At 38.7% G+C, this 16,232-nt stretch overlaps 1 protein-coding gene across 1 annotated transcript in view; it reads left to right on the forward strand.

Annotated features, from left to right (window-relative positions):
- The window catches only part of LOC126299538 (uncharacterized), a 462,448-nt gene that overhangs the window by 385,161 nt on the left and 61,055 nt on the right, over positions 1–16,232 (forward strand). Inside the window, 3 exon segments of the mRNA XM_049991532.1 lie at positions 5,239–5,381; positions 11,102–11,234; positions 11,815–14,295. Coding sequence (XP_049847489.1) covers positions 5,239–5,381; positions 11,102–11,234; positions 11,815–14,295 — 2,757 coding nt within the window.

Raw genomic sequence — 16,232 nt, forward strand, 5'->3', positions numbered from 1 at the left:
AACGATGCTTCTTTACTGAACCTGGGTTTCAGATCCCATGGTCCGTCAGGAGGAATGGTGAGGCTTATTAGGTCATCACTGAATGAAATCCTTGCAGAGAAGAATTAGGAAGGCTATAAAAAGAAAAGAACATTGGTACATGGAATGTGTGAATACTATTAAATATCTAAACAAGATGAAGTCAAAAATACTATGAAAAGGTGCCAACTGAGTATTTTAGACTATGTGAGAGGAGGTGGGCTGGAAATAGTGACATTACGTCAGAAGATTGTAGAGCAATTTATAATGGATACAAGAGTCAAGAGAGACTAGAGTTGTTGTTACATTAACAATGAAGTGGATGCATAATTTAATGAACACAAACTGTGTGAGTGATAGTATATAAATGGAAAATGTAAAAGTTAGCCCAGTTGATACAACAATGACTTAAATATATATACAAACAACAAACAGTAATGATTAAGAAATATGAAATATTCATGACTCCAGTGAAGAATTAATGGAAATGATGCATCAAATACAGTGTTATTCTCATGGGAGATTTTAATGCACTGGTACCCAGATAAGATAACTAAAAGTGTGCCATTAAGTTAGGATTGGGAAGAATCAATTCAAGAGTTACAAAATTTTTAGAATTTTGTGAACATCATGAGATGGTTATAACAAACCCATATTCTGAAGCTCCAGAGAGAAGGTGCTACATGTGGAAGACAAGTTTTGGTGATAGTGGGAGATACATGATTAATTAGATCATACAAATATTGTGACAAAGTGTAATGTAGGATTTAAGCAGCACCAGCTGAAATACCCAAGGGAAAGGTAATGAATGTTACAGAGGCTGCATAGGAATTAAAGCATGCAACGATGGAATCACACAGGGTCAAAAGGAGCTGGATGCTTTCATGTCAAATATAACTAATACAGACATTTTAGGAATTACGAAGTTAGGACGGTGGAAACATTGGATGACCCCAGAAATACAGGAATTTGTTGACAAAAGGAGCAGACCAAAAGAGCCCTGACCAATATAACACTATCAGAAACAAGATACAAACAATGTGACATTTAGAGAAAATAAATCCTGGGAAAAATCAAACAAAAAAAAATGAGTGGCCATTTTAAATATGGGTAACAGGATGAAGCTTGCTTAAAAGTTAAACTATTGCAGCATAGACAGAGAACCAACAGTAATTCTGTGACAGGTAAAAATGGTAAGCTGTCCTTTGACACAGATGTGACGTGAGGAGTTTATTGAAGACCTGTACAGTAACACTAAATTTTCTTGCAGTAAATAGATGAAAATCAAATGAAGCAATGAGTGTAGATTACATCCCTGCAGAGCTCCTACAGCAAATTAGTGTCAACATTAAAAGCAAATAATTTATTCTGGTATCTACATGTTACAAATAGGATATGTACCTCACCAGACTTCACAATTCTTAGAACTGTTTGATTACCCAAGGACAGTACAAATTCTGTCATGTGCATGAAAAGTATTACTGTGAATGATAAACATTGAAACTTAGCCAATGATCAGTTTGACTTCAAATTACCGCAAGGAATGAGTGAAGAAATTATTGGCACTATGTCAAACTTTCTAAAGAAGATTAGAAGTAAACAGAAAAACATATTCACCATTTCTTGACCTGGAAATCACATTTGATATGATTAACTGGAAGTTTATGTTTAAAATGAAGAACAAAGTAGGACTTGACTGTAAAGATGGGCAATTGTACTTTAGAGCATGTACAAAACTCAAAGTAAAGAATTGAATATTAATGATAGCAAGAAAGAAGCAAATATCAGAAGGAGAATGAGACAGGGGTGCCCTTCACTATATTACTTATTTAATATGGTCATTGAGCAGACAATAACAACAATGAAAGAAAATAAGACTCGAATCAAAAGTAATTGTATAAATTCGCAGCAGATTTACCAGTGACACTATAATAGTGGCAGACTCAGGGAAGCATCTAAATAAAATGCTTAGGGTCTTAAATGAAGAAATAACGAAGCTAAAAATATACTGACATGATAAGTCATGGTTATAGACAAGAAAGAAGGTGGAGGTAAGACACGTGAGAAGAGTAAGTGAGCGATTCAAGGAAGTAGCAGAATTTTGCTGCCTTAGTAGCAATGCGGAAGAAAACAAGCTATGTCTCGGTGAAATAGAGGAATACCACTGACCAAGAGCATCTTCCAAAGGAACCACCACCGTCTGCTGAACAATCACATCAGATTCCATCCTAAGAAAAGATTTGTAAACATGTTTGTATAAAATTTGCTGGACACCTAATCAGACATAATAATAATAATAACAATTATTATTTTTATTTATTTATTTTGAGATGCTAAAGTTGCTTACTGTGTATGGTGTACTTCACTGAATAGCTCACCTTGACAGAGGATACATGACACTTAAGGAAGGATGGCGAAGTCTGAGGCAAATAAATGTGTGTTACAGTGCTATAGTTGGATTTTTCAGGCATATAACCCAGCATGTACATGATCCACTAATGCACAAATAATACTGTCCGACATGGCAAATGAAAAGGGATCATTGCCTAGACTAAAGAATACTGAAAGGGAATTCAAACAGTATGCAGAACACACTCATACTGGCTTGCTCCCACAAAGTAACCTCAAAATCGAAACTGAGAATAAGCTAAACAAAACCTGGGTCTGTATGTTTACCAAAACAGCCTGGAGAACTGAAATATTGACAGATAAGATGCATATGTGGCAAAAGAGGAAGAAAAAGAGCTGAGTCAGAAGCTCTCATAATGGTTGCACAAGATCAGTCCTTAAAGGGGAGAAAAGATGAAGGTATAAGGAAAAGCACCCAAAATTATAAATTTAACTTTGTGGAATATACTTTAATGCCACAGGCCACAGAACATGCTGTGTAGCACTAGAAAACAGTACCTGTTGGAGATGAGTCATAGACTAGTGAACATCAAGAGAGGCATTTTCCATGGGGACTCACAGTCCCCAGTACTGTTGAAGATCACTGTGATCCCATTGTCAACTATTGTACAGAAAGCAAATCTGAGCTATCAGACAGGGAGAAATTCTCAGAAAACATCCAATCAGCTGTACATAGATGACTTGAAACTCTATGGAAGATGTAAAATTGAACTCTAGCCTCTAAATAATACAGTATGAATTGTCAGCATGGATTTCAGCTTAGACATATGTGCCACACTGACACTAAAGAAGGGCACAATCTTGGAAGCTGAAGGCATCAAAATGCCAGATGAGACACCCAACAAGTGCCACCAGCCAGAAGCCTACAAATGCATAAGTGCTTAAGAATTGGAAAACATGAAGCATGGGTCAGCAGAGAGTACATGTGAAGCATCAGATATATTTTGAAAAGCAAATTACATGGTGGCAATAGCACCAAGGCAGTAAACACCTGCCTGTATAGCTGAGCATGTTACTGTGCCACTTCATGGAGATGACCCTGTCTTGGATCAAATCCATCTTGAGGATTAACAATGAGGGGTGGTGAGCTGACTGCCTGGATGTGGTTTTTAGGCAGTGTCCAACATCCATTTAGGTAAATATTGAGCTGGTTCACACGACCCCCTTTCAGATACAAGCTATGCAAACATTAGGAAAATGTTCTCACACTTGAACATGAGGTTTACTCTAGATGTTGACAGATGAGCTATGCAGATTCCGTCCTGGGTGAAGTGGTGGTGTCAGGAACGGCATGAAGCCACAACTTGTCACCAACATTCCCTCAACCAATATAACAATACTGACTCTGTTGAACACTGGAAAAAAGCAAGAAAGAAGAAAAGCAGCTACTGTCAAGGGAATCAGTATTCTAACTATATTAGTCACTAAAGACATTGCAGGCATTTTGAACTGGACAAAACTACAGCTCAATAATTGGGAGAGGACAACAAGAAAACATACAATAATTCACTATTTGGCCTTGCAGTGACATAAAAAAGCTGTACTAGCCTGGAAACACAGAAAAAAAGAGGACTCTTGCAAGTGAGGCAGACAGTGGAAGAAGGTAAGCATGCAGTAGCAGACTGTGGGAAACATAGCAAAGACTCAGCTTCAGTTGTTGACTTAAATCAGTGAACATCAAACCAAGAATTAATACCAGATGCTTTCAATCCAGTGCCAAATTGACAGCTCCTGCAATAAAGCACTGCGTGGGGAGTTTTTCGAGAAGACCAAACACAAAACAGATATGGAAATGACTTGGTCTTGACTGATCAATGGTACCATAAAGAAGGAAACTCAAGGACTTTGTTTTACTGTGAAGAAACAAGTCATCAGAACTAATGCCATCAAAGCCAGAATTAAGTTGTCAGAAGCAGATTCAGAGTGCAGACTATGCAAAGGAGCTGAGGAAATGATTGAGCTCTTTGTTCGCTCAGACTGATTACAAGCAAAGGCATGACACTATGGCACAAATTATTCACTGTAGCTTGTGCCCAAATAACCATTTGCTGTGGGCAAGTAACTGATGGGACAACAAGCCAGAAAAAGTTGTTGAAAATGAGAATGGTAAATTACTACAGAGCTTCAAACTTGAGACACATCAAACACGCGAACACAATATGCCAGACATCATAATTGTGGAGGATATGTGTGTTTGTAATTGAAATTGTGATCCTAAGTGAGAGCTGAACTAACAAGAAATAACTTAAAAACTTGTCATATAGAAGAACTTGAAAATCAAACTAAATCCACTCTGGCATAAACCAGTGAAAGTGGCTCCAGTGGTTCTCGGCACACTGATAGCACTGCCAAAAGATCTTTGTGGGCACTTAAAAACCATTGGCACTGATCAGACATCCATCTGTCAGTGTCAAGACACTGCTTCTGGGGCCTACATGAATTATCCTCTGACACATCATGCAGTTCTAAGTACTTGGAAAGTGTCGGACTAATGATAAAGTATGAAATCTTGAATAGCACTCTCATTCGCTGTGTTTTTAGTGGTGTTGGTGGTGGTGGTGCTGCTGCTGTGTGAAAGGCTGAAATAAGATTTCAGTACTGGAGCATGTTCTACCATCCCAGTCCATATTCATCCCCCAAACTGAATGCTGGTGCTCTTCATAGATCATGTACCTTTTTAATCATTCTCATATCAATAACTTGCGTTAACGGACAAATATGATTTTGAAAGTCTCTTGGAAATATCGAGTTTCCTTTATTACTGTTTGGCACTGTTTACAGAAATAAATTACATTCTTGCTTAAATTTCAGAACCTTGACAACTGGAAGAACAGCCGCAGAAAACGCCAAGAACATATTATTGAGAGAGTGGTAGAAGTTAAGAAATTTGAGCTGGAAGAATACGATCGAAATCGAAAACGCAGTAAAACTTTCAATGAAATGATGGAAGAACGGTTAGTAAATATTGTCATTCTGTTGAACAGTGTGTTTTTTTACTTATAGTGTTTGAAATATCTTGTACAGTTAATCATTACTGGCTTTCACATCATTCATACATACTCTGCATTGTCACCATACAATGCATGGTGGAGGGTACCTTGTATCACCACTAGTTGTTCCCATTACTGTTCCACTCACATACATATCAAGGAAAAAGCATCTCTCTAGATACTTCTGTATTGCCCCCCCCCCCCCCCCCCCATTTTCTCTTATCTTGTATTCACAGTCTTTAAGTTGGATCTGCATTAATGGCTCTAGAATAATTTAGCAGTCAGTCACAGATGCAGCTTCTCCAAACTTTATAAATGGCGTTGCACAAAAAGAATGTCTTCTTGTTTCCAAGTATTTGCATTTGATTTGCGAGGCATTCCCATCAAACTAGTGTGTTGATGAAACATATGGTAACAAATGCAGCAGTAGGTGTGTGAATTGCTTTGTTTTCTTGAATAGTGTCTGGTGGTTATCCTAAACACTCAAGCAGTACTCAAGAATAGGTTGCACAAACATTCTGTAGACAGTCTCCTTTACACTTCAGTAGAAATGTCCCTTAAACCAGAGTTGACCATCTGCCTTCCTTACAGTTGACCTCATGTACTTTACCATTTCATATCACTTTGCAACATTATGCCTCAAAATTTAACTATTGTGATTGTGTCAAACAGTACAACACTAATACTGTATTTAAGCATCACAGGCTTGTTTTTTCCTACTCATCTGTATTAAGTTGAATTCTTCTACATTTAGAGCAAGCTGCAATTCACCATACCATATAGAAACTGTCCGAATCATCCTGTATTCTCCTACAGTCACTTGATAATGAAGCTTTCCTGTACACTACAGCATCATAAGCAAACAGTTGCAGATTCCTGTTCACCCTGTCTATCAATCAATCAGTCATATCACATTTCCTTGGGATACTCACGATGATACCCTTGTCTCTGATGGACACTCAGCCTCTAGGATAACATAGTGCATTCTGTTATTGAAGTAGTCTTTGAGCCCTCTAATGTCTGAGAACCTATTCTGTATACTCAGGTCTTCATTAACAATTCACAGTGGGGGAATTATGTCAGATGCTTTCCAGAAATCTCGAAATACGGAACCTGCCTGCTAACTTTCAGCCATTATTCAAGGATATCATGTGAGAGAAGAGGAAGTTGAGTTTCACAAAAGCAGTGCTCTCTACATAGTCCAGCCGCATTAATGTCACTGCCACCAATATTCAATGTGAGCATGCAATAACCACTCACAGACAACAGGTGACAGCACTAGCAGAGGAGGGTATATAGAGAGACAGACACGGTAAACAGTGCAGTCATTGTAATCTAGAAATGAAGAAATTATCTGGTATGAACATTGGCATTCAGGCCGAGGGTGTAAGCGTTTCCAAAACGGGTAAGTTTTTAAACTGTTCATGTGCAACCATGGTTATGCTACACTATGAATTGCAGAATAGCATTATAAAAAACTGGTGCCACAGCAACTGTGGTGCACCACAGGCCACAGGTGACAGACGAAAGACAGCTGCAGAGGTGTCTACAGGCAAATAGACAGTCAACTGTTGAACAGCTGACTTCCCAGATGAATCGAGAAGCTACGAACAGTGTCACGTCAGTGACTGTTCAGCAGATGTTGCTACATATGGGCCTTTGCAGCAGGCACCTGGTTCGTGTACCCGTGCTGACTGCTGCTCATCAGGGATGAAGGCTGGAATTTTGATGCCAATACCACAACTGGATATCCACTTAGTGGCAACAGGTGGCCTTTCCAGGTGAATCATGTTTTATGCTCCAGCAGACTGAAAACAAACACCTTACAACTACTGTTGGGAGGGTCCAGGGTGAAGGAGGGAGTGTTAATGTCTGGGGAATGTTTTTGTGGCTCAACAAGAGTGTGCATCTATCCGTGGGGGCCGTGTCCACCCCCACATACAGTTTCTTTTTCCTCAGGTTGATGGCATATACCAGCAGGGTAGTGGAACATGTCACACAGTTCTGTGTGTCTGTGCATGGTTCATAGAGTGCCAGGAGTAGTTTACCAAAGTCCCAGGCCACCAGACTCCCCGACTTTAAACCCAATTAAGAATCTGTGGGACACTCTTGATTGGCCTGTTAACAATATGGATCCTCAACAGAGAAACATAGTGCAGCTGGACATGGCGCTGGAGTTGGCATAGCAGCACATCCCTGTCAGTACACTCCAGAAACTCGCTGACTCGCTTCCTGCACATCCACACTGCAAAAGGTGTTTTCGGGGTTTTGACTGGTGGTTAAATTAATGTGATTGGACACTGTGTAAGTTTGTACTGATTTGTGAGTAGAAGTTCTTCTCTCTCAGTGAAACTTACTGTGTTTAAATGTTGAAAATGCTCAAGAATTCTTCAACAATCTCATGTTAATGGCACCAGTTTTACATACGCGAGTCGCCTGTACTGTGCAAGATATTTACAATAAATCCAGAGAGATCTTTCTCAAACATGTGGAGGTGGAAGCTGTTCTATGCTTGTTAAATAACTCTTCTTTTTTTTTTTACACACACACACACACACACACACACACACACACACACACACACACACCAGTTTCTAACTAACTCTCGCCTGTCGACATTTCTGCGCTCTTTTGTGAACCAGGAGTGAAACAGTCTGTTTCCTCAGCATTTTTCAAATTTTATTATTAAACTATGGCAGCTCTTCCCTAACCTTAATCCTCTTACATGGCACAAACATCACTGTTCAAACTCCCATCATTGCTCTGTGTCTGTAATAGTTACAACTAAGTGATTCCAATCCATTGTCTAAGTAAGAGGCTGACAACCACTTACCTGATCTTCCCAGCATAAAATTTATCTTAGCCTCCTTGATGGATTTATTAACTTTGATAACCATTGTCGCTATGAAATCGTAATCACTAATCCTTGTATATGTGCTGCCCAACAACATGCTGAATGGACATCTGAGGATTGTTATCATGTTCTCTTCACTGATGTGTCGCATATGCCTTGAACCAGACAATCGTCAGAGATGTATTTGGAGGCAACCCGGTCAGGCTGAATGCCTTAGACACACTGTCCAGTGAGTGCAGCAAGGTGAAGGTTCCCTGCTGTTTTGGGGTGGCATTTGTGGGGTCGATGTATGCTGGTGGTGGTCGTGGAAGGCGCCGTAACAGCTGTGCGATAAGTGAATGCTATCCTCCGACTGATAGTGCAACCATATCGGTAGCATATTGGTGAGGCATTCATCTTCATAGATGACAATTTGCGCCCCCAGCACGCACATCTTGTGAATGACTTCCTTCAGGATAATGACATCGCTCAACTAGAATGGCCAGCATGTTCTCAAGACATGAAACCAATGGAACATGCCTGGGATAGATTGAAAAGGGCTGTTTATGGATGACATGACTCACCGACTACTCTGAGGGATCTGCGCTGAATCGCCGTTGAGGAGTGGGACAATCTGGACCAACAGTGGCTTGATGAACTTGTGGATAGTATGCCACGACAAATACAGGTATATATCAATGCAAGAGGACGTGCTACTGGGTATTAAAGGTACTGGTGTGTACAGCAATCTGGACCACCACTTCTGAAGGTCTCGCTGTATGTGTGGTTTTCATGAGAAATGAAAAGGGCAGAAATGATGTTCATGTTGATCTCTGTACAGGTTACGGAACTCTCTGAACTGAGGTGATGCAAAACGTTTTTTGATGTGTTTATATGCTCATTAAGGAGTCTGTCTTTACTTCAAAGCGTGTACACTTGGACTATGCATTACTTTAGTTTTACTGTTCACTTATGTTTTGAGGTTAAGTGCTTCATATCAGTAGTCTCTCACCTCCTTGTGATGTCTATTTTTACTGCCAAAATCTCCACACAGGATTCTACTTTTTATCAAATCACTAATACCTTTGATATGTTTTGAAATTTCTAAATGTAGTACTAGACTTTCCATTCCACTTACCAGGTTAATTTATCCTGTGCAACTTGACTGACACAAGAGGACTAGATTCTAGAAGTGTCAGTTTGATTGAAGTTACTTGGTAAGTCTGAAAATTGTCAGACTGCAAGAAGTACACAAATTGTGTTGCATCTCAAACTCCTGATAGTTACTAATTACTTTTCAGGTAGTTCACTTTCATTTCTTTAAGCACTTTTCAATAGTATACATTTGTTAGTTACTAGTTAGTTACATGTTCCATGAATCGTTTTATTCAGTGGATCGTAATGATGTGTAACATGTCAATTTACATTCACATTGTAAATTAATTTTTACATACCACGATATTCTGAACATTCCTAAGCTCTATATTTTAATTAGTGCTGTTATTACTATTATTATTATTATTATTATTATTATTATTATTATTATTATTATTATTATATCAAAAATGATATATAGATGTGAGTTGGTAATTTCTACCCACCACCTTTGACACATTACCATAATATAAAGTTTTCTACTTGATAGGGGGAGTTGTCAAGGAGAAACTTCCTCAGTTTGTTATCAAATTGTAGTTTGCTGTCAGTCAGACATTTTATATCCCTACATAAGTAATCAAAAATTTTTGTTGCAGCATTGTGTGTCCCTTTTTGTGCTAAAGACAACCGTAACTGGAGTAATGAATGTCATTTTTTCCGTCTGGTATTTTAATTATGTAGCTCATTGTTTCTCTTGAACTGTAATGGATTATTTACAACAAACTTCATGAGGGAAGAAATATACTGTGGAGCCATAGTCAGAATACCCAATTTCTTAAATAGAGGTCTAAAAGTTGATTGTGTGTGAGCACCGCATATTATGCTTAGAGAACATTTTTGTGCAATGAAGAGTTCCTTTTTTAAAGATGAGCAACCCCAGTACATTATTCCATATGACCTTATTGAATGAAAATATACAAAATGTGTCAACTTACTCATTTGTCTGTCCCCAAGATTTGCAATGATTCTAAATGCAAATTTGGCTGAACTAAGCTGTCGTAAGAGTCCCAAAATGTACTTTTTCCAATTTAAATTCTCATCAATATGGATGCCTATGCACATGTTAATATTATTAATAGGGATAGCATCACTTACATTCAATGATTTGAAATGCTGTCCTCATTATTATTAAATTCAGCATATCCAGTAAGTTATCAAATAAAACTAGAAAATGTTCATAAACAATTAACATTCCCATAATGTTTGGTTGAAACTGAAAATTAAAAAGAGAAAAAACTTAAAACTGTTCAGAAAATTCTGATGGATATCAACAAAAATACGTAAAAAAAAAACACATCAGTACTCCTCAAAGAGAAGAAACAGGATATAAACTGAATGACATTTTTATCTGTGATGCCATCTACAGTCCTTTATTTGCTTCCAAAACTTAAGGTCTGTTCATAATATGAAGCAAACGAATGCTAATTAAGAAACATTCACAATTACGAAGTCCATAATCAAACAGGGTAGCTACTTTGTTGGCAAGTCTCGGATGAGGTAGCCATCATTATTTTATTCTGCTTTTCTTTAATGTAACTGCATGTTACCTCTGAATCTCCAACAAAAACTCTAATTGTAATTACTCAAATTACTATCCAAAACTGTGGTAGTCGTCTGAATTTCCTGCAACTAAGCTGTTCAGATAGTACCTTGGCATAGTCTAAATAACTCAATGTAACACGCTTTCATCCCACAGAACTAATCGAGGGCGAAAAGTAAGTCTTGTCGTGTACAAAGATGATGATGATAAAGACTTGAGCGATTTGGGCCTTGGAGCAAATTCTGGCAGCAGAAACAATGACAGTGATGATAGTGAGATTCAAAGCATGGTGAGTTATTTACTAAATGAAAATAGATACATATCTTTTGTCATATAACTTGTTTCTGTGAAAATAATTCAAGGAAAAACGTATAGTACAATAAAATAAACTTGTTCATAAAGATTTTTCTGTATAATTAGCAGAATTTCCATGTGATTTAAGATGTATATACATTTTTATAAATTTTGGAAATAGTGACATAAGAGAGGGAAATCTAATTATCAGCATTGCACATCAGTTTAAATTTAAGAAATAATGTGTCCAAAACCTCTTGTAAAGGAACGAAAGGTGAAAGAGTAATAGTAGCAGTGAAGCATAATAACAATATGGCCTTACAAAGCTAGATGCTGTTGTTTAGGTGAATTAGTAAACATTAGAAACCAATAAGGACAGACTTTTTCAGACAGTTAAATACTATAAATTGACTCAAATGTCTCCGAGGAAAATTTAATAATAAGAACTAAAAGTAATGTTAGTCAGCATGTAAATAAATGTGTGATGTATGTTCTAAAAAAATGTCCACTTGTTTACAGAAAACAATTCATTAGTGCATTTTTAAAGATTTTTCTGTATTTTCTTGGTTTTTCAGCCTGGAAAAGAGTATGCTGCAGAGTCCCAGAGGACCACCATCCAATCAAACAATGCAAATGATGGTCAGGATACTTCATTAACTTCACAAGAGTCTCAAGAATTCACATATGAGCAAGCAATTCAGGGTTATGTTAATTTTGCTGAGACAAGAGTTAAGTCAAAGAATAGTTCCAGAAATGAACATCATTCAGTGAAGGAAGCAAACTGCAGTTTGAGGAGTGAAGAGAGACTTAATGATGATGTAAAGAAAGAAAAAACGCCACCTCCTGTGGCCCCAAAACCTAGAAAGTATTCATTAAAGTCAGAAGTTCCTATGACAGATAAAAAGAGCTTGGGTGCTGAAGGTAACGGTTGCATTTCTGATAGTACCAGAAAATTATCATTGCCACAGGTAGATATTCTGAAAAGAAGGGAAGTCTTTGAAAAATCTTCAACTTCAAAAGATCATTCCTCAAAGAACAAACCAGCAGAATTAATTGATACTAAAACAGTCAAAGAAAGATTGTCATCTCTTGGAATAAATTCTTCTGGTCTGAGCAGTAGGAAGAAAAGTTCTGAAACAGAAATAAAAACATCTAGGCAGCTGCAGTTGCAAAATTCTAGAAAACAACCATCCGAATCTTACATAAATGTTAACAACGATGGCAAACGTGAACAAAATGGTGACAGTTTTGGAGAAAAGTGCTACAGAAGTGATTCTGAACTTCTAGAAGAGAGTGGAAGTGGTCTGAATTCATATGATATGAATGGTAATAACTCAGATAATTCTCTGAAAGAGAAGTCCCTGAATTCTGCTACAGATGCAAGCACAAATAACAAATTTGAAATAATTGCAGATACTCACTCGAAAAATGAAGTTTATTACAGATATGAGGGTGATATTTCAGATAACAGAAGAACTATAGATGATGCAGAGCAATGTTGGATTCAGTCAGATAACACCAAGCATAGCAGACGGAAATTTCATCGTTCTTTAGACAGTTTGGATAAAAAATATTGTGATGATGTTGGTTCTGAGCTGCTTGAAAGAGTTCAAAGTTTTGAAGGCTTGGAACATTGTAATAGTGTCAAAGATTATCCACTGTCAGCATCATCAATAGAAATGCTTGGCTCTTCTTCAAATGGTGGTGATACTGATCGTGAAGACAGTGGCATTCACACAGCAGATGTGTCTTGTTCTATCAGTCAGACAGATGAAGCTGCAGAGTATGGAGATCCAAGTGCAGAAATTTCAAATACTTTCTCTAATTTATTGTTAGATAAGACTGCGGGTAATTCTGATGACCATGATGTGAAGTGTGTTGCTGAAGAGCAGGCATTTTCACATTTTGCCCCATCTGGTGCACAAGAGCCAATTGTGACTGCTGATACATCAAGAATATTATTGGAAACCTGTACTTCTTGTGAAAGAGAGGAAGTTGTGGTGTCACATGTGAGTACTGATGTAAGTTCTCAATCACTGGGTGGTATGGAAAATTCTGACAGCACTGTTTTACAAACAGATGCAGGAAACTATTCTTTATTGCATGACAACTCTATATGCACTCAAGTTGTGAAGGGTGATGGGTATAACTGTCCTCAAAAGCTACAGTTAGATGTTGACAGCTGTAAAGAAATTTCTAATCCCTCCACTGTCTCTGCCAAAGATGAGGAGTTTTTGTCAGATACTGGTAAAGAAGAAAGGGGTATGCAACTAGCAAAATCCACTGTAGTGTGTGAGGAAAGTGAGATGGTATTGTTTGATCCACAGACAAACAGTATGAAAGTTAGGGTCAATTCATCAGAAAATCCTAGTTATGAAACTGAGGAATCAACGAAAGCTGTATTGCCACAGGTTGCTCAACCTGTAACTAATGGAGAAAATAATGATCAGGAAATACAGACACATGAACAATTTTCCCCAACCCTACTGAAGTCTGATAGTTCAGGCATTCACTTGCCAGTGGAATTAACAGAATCATCTGATACTTGTTGTACTGAGAAGGGAGATACAAATGTGAACAAAACATTATCCGATGAACTTAATAATGAACACACACAAAGTTCTATACCACAATTTAACTTAGAACAAAAAACAATTTCTTTGAAAAGTATTGAGGATGAAAATGTTTCTGAGAACATGTCTGTGTCAGACAAAAATATACTACTTCCAAATATAATTAAGGGTGAACAATGTCATGGAAAAGCTGATGATGTGGAACAAGAAGAGATAATTAATGATTTGACAGAATCCTCTGACAGAAACTCCCTTCTTGATACTAATGCTATAGATGCTGACAGTAGTAATACGGTGGTGGCTGTTGCAAGAGTAACGGAAGAACAGAAAAATGAGCAAGATGGAAAGGAGCAGGATGAGGTGCTAGTACAGAAAATTGAAGCTAATGATGTAGAATTAGAATATGGTGATGGAAAATGTAGTGCTGCTCTTTCTGCCTGTATCAGCACCAAAGACTCGTCTATCGGCACTAAAGAATCCAAGGTTAGAAATGCTTGCTTCTGCAAACTAAAATTTCTTTGTTTCTATCCTATTCAGTAGACTTACTTTCTTGCTAGAAAAATGTCTAAAACCTTCTGTCGCACTGTAATCTGATACTTACATGACTTCCAATGTTGTTTAAAAATGAAGATAACACTGCATTAATTTATTTATTTTTGTAAAGGCATTTGACTGTTTTAGACTTCTACTGCCACCTCCTTGTATGATTTGCGCCACCACAATCAATATTGTATATTAAAGGAGAAATACTTACGTTAAGAAGTTAAGCACCAAAGGAAGACTCCCCACCTCCACCCCCACCCCCAGGGGCCTCACCAGTCTTTGGCAGGTTTGTGCTTGGCCACCATGGGGCTGCAGCATTTGTGGCACCTTTCTCTTCCATGCTACATGTCTATCCTCTTGCTATTCTTTTTCCCCTCCCCTGGGGAACATGTCTGGGGTGGTGTTATTGGGAATGTTCCACATTGTCAGCCATTATTGACATAACAGTCTCACCATTGTGTGACATTCCCTTTTCTTTCTTTGTTTCCCTTCTCCTCCCATTCCTCCACTTTGGCATCAGAGGTTCCTTTTTTTCCTTCTTCCTCACTGTGTGCTCCTGATGACCAGCCCATGTGCCTGACACATAACAGGTGACTGGGGAATGAGTAATTTCCATCCCCGGGTTGATAGGTGAGGTTGGCATGTACCCTTTGGTATGAGCTAGGCCCAGGGAGGGGCAATTGCCTGAGCTGCTACCTTCCCAAATTGCCGATTGGTCCCTCTGTCAGGTGTTTGGGAGGTGTGACCTGAGGTGTGATCAGTCACCTAAGGCGAGTGTGCTCCCTTGTGAAGGGGGCCACAGTTGGAAGGAGCACACCATCAGACATGTTGGCAGTCGTGGGGAGTCATGGGGATTTTCTTGCAATGAGCCAATCATCTTAGCACTCAACATCTACGAAATGTAAACGGAATGGGAATGAGGCTAACAATTCGAAAGACCCTTCCAGCTGCACCATGGTTCCTTGTGGTTTCATGTACTGAAGACAGTCAGTCCTTTGCAATGGTAAATCCATTTATTATTCAGAAAGGTGTCAATGGCATTGCTGGCCCTGTGAAATCCTGCTCTCATGTATGGACTGCACTTTGCTTTGGGAGACTACTACTGATTCTCAAACACAACTACTGCTTGCCGCCTTGCATCTCCACGATATCCTGTTTGTGTCAAGGCCCATAGAATTCTGAATTCTTCCCACGGTGTTGTTTACACTAGGCTGCTTGACGACCTGACTGAGGCTGAAATCCTATCTTACCTCTCTGATCAGGGTGTCATTGCTATCCATTGTGTGATGAAAAAGGTAGATTCCTCATTAGTGCCCACTGGCACTGTTTTTCTAACCTTTGATAGGGTGGTGCTTCCGTCAAAGATCGAAGCAGCCTGTGAGGTTATCACAATCTGACCGTACATTCCGAACCTGATGCGTTGCTACCAGTGCCATCGATCCAACCACTTTAGAATGTTTTGTTGACACCCAGCGAAATGTGTAACCTGCAGTAGGGATGCACATGAGGGTGATTGTCCTCCTCCTTCTCCCCACTATATCAACTGTAATGGCAGCCATGCCATATCCTCTCGGGATTGTCCCATGTATCTTGATGAACAGGCTGCCCAGGAGATCAGGGTAAAGGAAAAAGTGCCTTACCCACTCGCTAACAGGTTATTGGCTAGTTGCAAATCCTGTGTTCTCCTTTCTGGCACTTATAGCTCTGTTCTTGTTACTTCTCGCTCCATGAAGGATGTCGTCACACAGACATGTGATCTCAAATTCAGCTCTGAGGTTGTGGGTTGTGAAATTACCCAGTGTCAAGGTAGCATCATCATGATCATCATCATCATCCCCACCCCTGTCCAGCTGTACAACAAGCCATCAAACTCTCGC

This window comes from Schistocerca gregaria, chromosome X (assembly GCF_023897955.1).
Source record: "Schistocerca gregaria isolate iqSchGreg1 chromosome X, iqSchGreg1.2, whole genome shotgun sequence".
NCBI classification, from domain to species: domain Eukaryota; kingdom Metazoa; phylum Arthropoda; class Insecta; order Orthoptera; family Acrididae; genus Schistocerca; species Schistocerca gregaria.